The sequence below is a fragment of the Cupressus sempervirens genome, chromosome 8 (genome assembly GCF_028749045.1).
Source record: "Cupressus sempervirens isolate cs-2001-9-10 chromosome 8, ASM2874904v1, whole genome shotgun sequence".
In the NCBI taxonomy this organism is placed as follows: Eukaryota; Viridiplantae; Streptophyta; class Pinopsida; order Cupressales; family Cupressaceae; genus Cupressus; species Cupressus sempervirens.
Window position 1 is genome coordinate 615,278,748 of NC_143125.1, and position 5,322 is coordinate 615,284,069.

General features: G+C 35.9%; 1 protein-coding gene across 1 annotated transcript; it reads right to left on the bottom strand.

Annotated features, from left to right (window-relative positions):
* Positions 1–1,855: 1,855 nt before the first annotated feature.
* LOC149543927 (uncharacterized) lies at positions 1,856–4,955 on the bottom strand. The gene is made up of 4 exons (XM_089796352.1): positions 4,500–4,955; positions 3,393–4,393; positions 2,941–3,228; positions 1,856–2,843 (listed from the first exon to the last, which is right to left on the bottom strand). Exons 1-4 carry the CDS (start codon positions 4,897–4,899, stop codon positions 1,989–1,991), a joined length of 2,544 nt encoding a protein of 847 aa, XP_089652478.1. The 5' UTR covers positions 4,900–4,955; the 3' UTR covers positions 1,856–1,988.
* Between the last annotated feature and the right edge of the window lie 367 nt (positions 4,956–5,322).

Consider the following 5,322-nt stretch of genomic DNA (forward strand, 5'->3'; position numbering starts at 1 on the left):
TACTATAGTAGCAAAGCTTGTGAATATCATCTCCATTGTAGGAGTCAAACTATGTTATGTGTGATGGTTGTGTAGTTATTTGACATTGTTATATTTTATTTACTAGGATCAGTTATAATCATTATTGTTTGGAAGTTAGTCTTCCAATTTATTAGATAAACGGTTGAATTTTTAAATCAGTTGTTTGAACTATTTCAACCCCCCACTATTAGTACTAAAGAATGCTAATTCTTATATATTACTAAATTTAGTTTTTCTCTTCCTATTTTCATGAAATTATACTCAAAACTCTAATCTTGAGGGTTAAGTTTCCAAATCTAAAATGCAAGAAAAATAATTTTTTATTTTTATGAAATATGTATTCAATATAAAATGTGTATGCAATCTATAGAGTGGTATAAATATTATTTAGAAAAATACTTTTTCCTATTTTAAAATTAAAGTAGTACATATTAGATGTGGCCTATAGAAAAATGGGATGGCAATTCGAGATTCTAGTCTTGCCTTGCCCCCGGCCTTATAATTTGAAAGAATTATAGAATAGATAATCATTGAAAAAAAATTCAAAATGATCCAATATGTATATTCAATCTATTAAGGTTATAAATATGATTTACAAAATACAAATTTTCCTATTTTAAAATGGAAGTAGTGTGTATTTTACAAAATTTTGATGTGGATATATTTAAAATAGATAATGATTATAAAAATAAAAACTAGTTCTCAATTTATATGGTTAGAAATCTAGGTTTAGAAGCTTGATTGTAACATAATATTATTTTTATGTAATGGATAGTGGATCTTGAAGATATTTTTCCAAGCTTGATATTTCTACGAAAAGTGAAATAGCTTTAACTTACCCTTCAAATTATATTATCTTGTGTACTATTTCCCCTCTTCTTCCATTCATTTCCTCCTATGTATAGGGGAACAATTTATCACTAATATTCTTATGTCAAATTATTACTTAGTAATAGATTCTCACATCCATACTTACATAGAATTCTTACTAATATATTGCATGACAATGAGTTATATAATCTCCATTTAGAAAGATCTTTCTAGCTTTGCCAATTTCTTATTTTCTAAATTTTTAGCTTGTAGGATTATATTTTGTCTCTAGTTTTTACCTATTTAATTTTATTATTGAAGAAATATATTTTGAAGGGACCTAAAATGAGTTAAGAGAAAATATAGGTAGAAATACTACACAATAATAATGCTCACAAATCAAATCAGAAAGCTACCCTAACATAAAATTAATAGGAACACCGACAATGATAAGACAATAAAACCAACAAAGAGACAACAAAAAATAAAAATGTATAGGGAAACATAAGAAAAAATCTTCAGTGCCTTAGCATCCTTGTATCTAGTGGTATAGGTGTATTTGCTTTGTAATATAAAAGAGACACACATAGTGATAGGTAGATTGATATGATAACACAGATATTCCTTATATGATAACACATATTCTAGCTTATCAGATGCATCAATCAAAACATTCTTTGAATAATTTTTGAAGTTCATGTTTCAAAAATTCATTTTTTTTTTGAATGCATCAAATCAAAACATCCTTCTAACAATTAGCTCTTCACTATTCAAAAATGACAAATAATATTTAAGTCTAAACAATTTCCAATAATTAAATTGAACACTTCTGAATGCTAGTACACCACAAAAAGTTCACACATTATATATGTGATTCACTCAAAATAAATAAAAAGAGATATTAGCTTTAAATATGCTTCATTTTTTTTTTTGTTCAAAGTTATATTTGTTTAAGATTACTCTAATGATAATATAGAAATAATTTTATGAAGAATGAACATCTAAATATGTGAATGCAATAATATGATCAAAATATAAAAAGTGCAAAGACAGTTAATTAACATTTTTCCAAAAAAGCAAGTTTACACAGCAGTAATATCTGTTAAGATATTCTTTTGAAATAAGCACAAACTAAAAAGTAGTTCTTATGTCGGAGATTAGGACGAGACCATTAGGTGGTCTGGCAGCCAAACAGTCATTCCCTCTTTCCTTCGTCTGAGAGCAGCTGGACATTCTCTCAGATTGCGACATCCCCTTAAATCTATCTTTTCCAAAGATTGTAGTTCTCCAATGTTAGAAGGTAGTTCTTCTAAGCAATAGCAGGCGAATAGATTCAATACTTTTAGTGCGTGGAGTTTTCCTACACCGGAAGGCAAGCTTTTCAATTCCATGCAATAACTTAAGTCCAACTGTCTTAAAGAAATAAGATTTTCAATGCTGGAAGGCAATTCTTTCAGTTTCACACAGCTGCATCTCAATTCTTTTAAAGAGATAAGTTCCCAAAAGCTTGAAGGGAAAGCTTCTAATTTAGAGCAGCCATCTAAATTTAAGACCTCCAAAGACCTTAATTTGCCGAAGCTCAAGGGCAATTGTTTTAAGGTGACACACTCTGCCAAGTTCAGATGTCTCAGAGAACCAAGATCACCAAGAGTCGAGGGCAATTCCTCTAATTGCTTACACCTAGTCAAGATCAACTCTTCTAAAAAACCTGACTGCTCAAACAATTTTGGTAGAGTTCTCAATGAATTTCCACCATAAATGCTCAATCTTTTTAATGAACGCAGCCCACATACCTGCTCAGGCAGCTCTTCCATTTGATCCCATTTATCTAATATCAAGATCTTCAGGGCAGTTAAGTGGTCCATCTTTTCAGGAAACTTCTGGAGACTTTTCAATTCTCTCAGGTCCAATTCTTCCAAGGAAGAATTTGGGAGGATTATTATTCGACCCGGCATGGACCCCTCGAACTGAGACTGTGCAGTGGCTCTCATCACCCTCAAGTTCTTGGGCAGCTGCATCCAAGTTATGAATTTATTGGAAGGAACTTTTTACCCAATCTAAAAAATGTATTAAAAAGAAAAACATATTGAATTAGTACTAAGCACTTGCCTGATATAACGTGACACCATCTTTATAGACGGGGCCATGGAACACAGTCAATCGCTCAAGCGACTGCAAATTTGGTGGCCATAATGAAGAAATGTCCCCACCCAGTCGGAGGAATCTAAGCTCCTTAAATTCAGTTGGGTCTTGACTTGATCCTGACACTCTTATCTGGCTCTCCAAACAGAGAACTCTCAACGAGTTTTTCATAGAGTGTAATTGTTTCACATCAACTTCGTTACCATATTCACATTCCTCCTTGCCAAGCCAAACTCCTTTAATTTGCTTGAGCTTCTGCAAAGATAGAAAATATCTCAATATGCTTTTTTAACACTGTTAATTAACGAATAAAACTTTAGTGTCATGTCTAAGCCATCTGATTTCAATAGAGTTACTAAAGTAGGATGCAGCAATCATTACTTTTAACTCTGTAGCAATTTTCAAATGCAGTCACATACCTGATTGTCCTGAGCAATCTCCCTCCAAGACTGCAAATCCAGAATTCTGTTGGTTTTAGACAAGCTTCGCCCTTTTGCTCTGATGATATCATGGACAACCAACTCATCTGTGTTGGACGTCTTCAACAATGCCACCTCCTGAAGAAGTGCGACGTCACCAGCACCAACAATGTGCTCAACGTCACGGCGACACCAGTTAGCAAAGAAACAGCAAATATCCAGAAAAGCTTCTCGCGTAGACGTTGCGAGCTCGCTATACACATATGTCACCATACGCTGGCTCAGATTTTCTTCTTTGATATCCTCTCCGGTCTCCAAAGCTTCAAATATTTGAGTACATCTGTCTATCATGTAGTTCTGTTTACGCAAACGCGCACCAACTATTTCCAACACTAGCGGAATCCCATCACAAATCTTTAGGGCTTTTTGCACGTTCTCTCTTTGCATATTTCCACCTTTGAACAAAATCTTGAGCTCCTCTTGGTCGGGTAAAGTACCCACACGATACTGACGACGTTGAAGTCCAGCCTCTTTGAGCACATCCGTCACACCCAACTTTCGAGTTGTGAGAACTATTCTGCTCCTCTTTGGAAGGCCCGACAAGCGTTCTGGGAAAAGTTCCTGTAAGTCCTCTACCCTAAGAGCATTGTCAATAAACAGAATTACTTGCCTATCCCTTTGGGCTTGGAAAGCTCTGCTGAGATGATCCCGCCCTTCTGCACAAGTTCTCAATGTTAAATTAGTGGCATAAGTATACACTGGAAAAGCGTCTTTCAGTATCTGTCGTTGCAATGATTTTATGTCATTCCTGGACGAGTCCGCATGGATTTGAACTCCTGAATACTTGTAATCTGTGAGATCCAAGTCCGCAACAACAGCAGTGGCGAGCGTGGTCTTCCCAATGCCTCCAAATCCATAAATAACCACAGCCAGCGGGAACTCATTTTGTCCTTCCATGTCAAGCAACTTCCTTACTTCTTCCTTCTGTTCTTTGATACCAACTGGCGATGAGACCAAAAATGAATGTTTTTACATTATTAGCAAAATATATAATGCTGTTCGTAAAATGACATATAAATTGGAAAAGGGGTATTCGCATGTGCATACCTGCATAGTCTGGATAAATGGGCTGCAATGGAGAGTAGCCGATAGGTACCCGTGACTGTGAAGAAAGTAGCTTCTGAATAGGTGGCTGTTGTTGACTCGATGGCAGCTGAACAGGTGAATTTGCCTGTGGCAGCTGAACATGGGGTTGTGAAGGTGGTGGTTGCTGAATAGGTGGCTGGTAAGGTGGAGGTGGTTGCTGAACAGGTGGCTGAACAAGGGGTTTCGATGGCGGTGGTTGCTGAACAGGTGCCTGGGAAGGTGGAGGTGGCTGAAGAGGTGGCAAAGGCGACGGCTTCTGAAAGGGAGGCTGTGGTGGCGGTGGCGGCTTCTGAAAGGGAGGCGGTGGTTGTGGCGGCTTCTGAACAGCTGGCTCTTTAGGATTGGAGAAACAGCAACCCATGGTAAATGCAAGCGAGATGAGATGGTGTCTGCAGTTTGGGTTCAGTTCGTTATATAGTTTGGATATCTCGTAATATTGTGTAAGTGCTTTGCTAGGTTTTCCTATTTTGTTTGTTTGGCTCCAGACGAAGTTATTCTTTCTCTTTTTTTTCATACTTATTGATACTTTAACAGCTGTCCAAAAGTATAGGTACTTGATAGGCATCCCCAGAAGAAATGATTTAATCTGATAAGAGTGGGTGAAACAAACTTCAATTTTTTTTTTGTTGAATCTATTCAAAATCGTTTTAAAAACGTCTATGTTGAAAGATACATATGTCCATATTTAATCTATGAACCAATAAGTATGCATAAACTTTTATTAAAATTTCTAAATACTCGGGAATATGATCCCGTGGCCCTACTGATGGCGTATCTCTTAGTG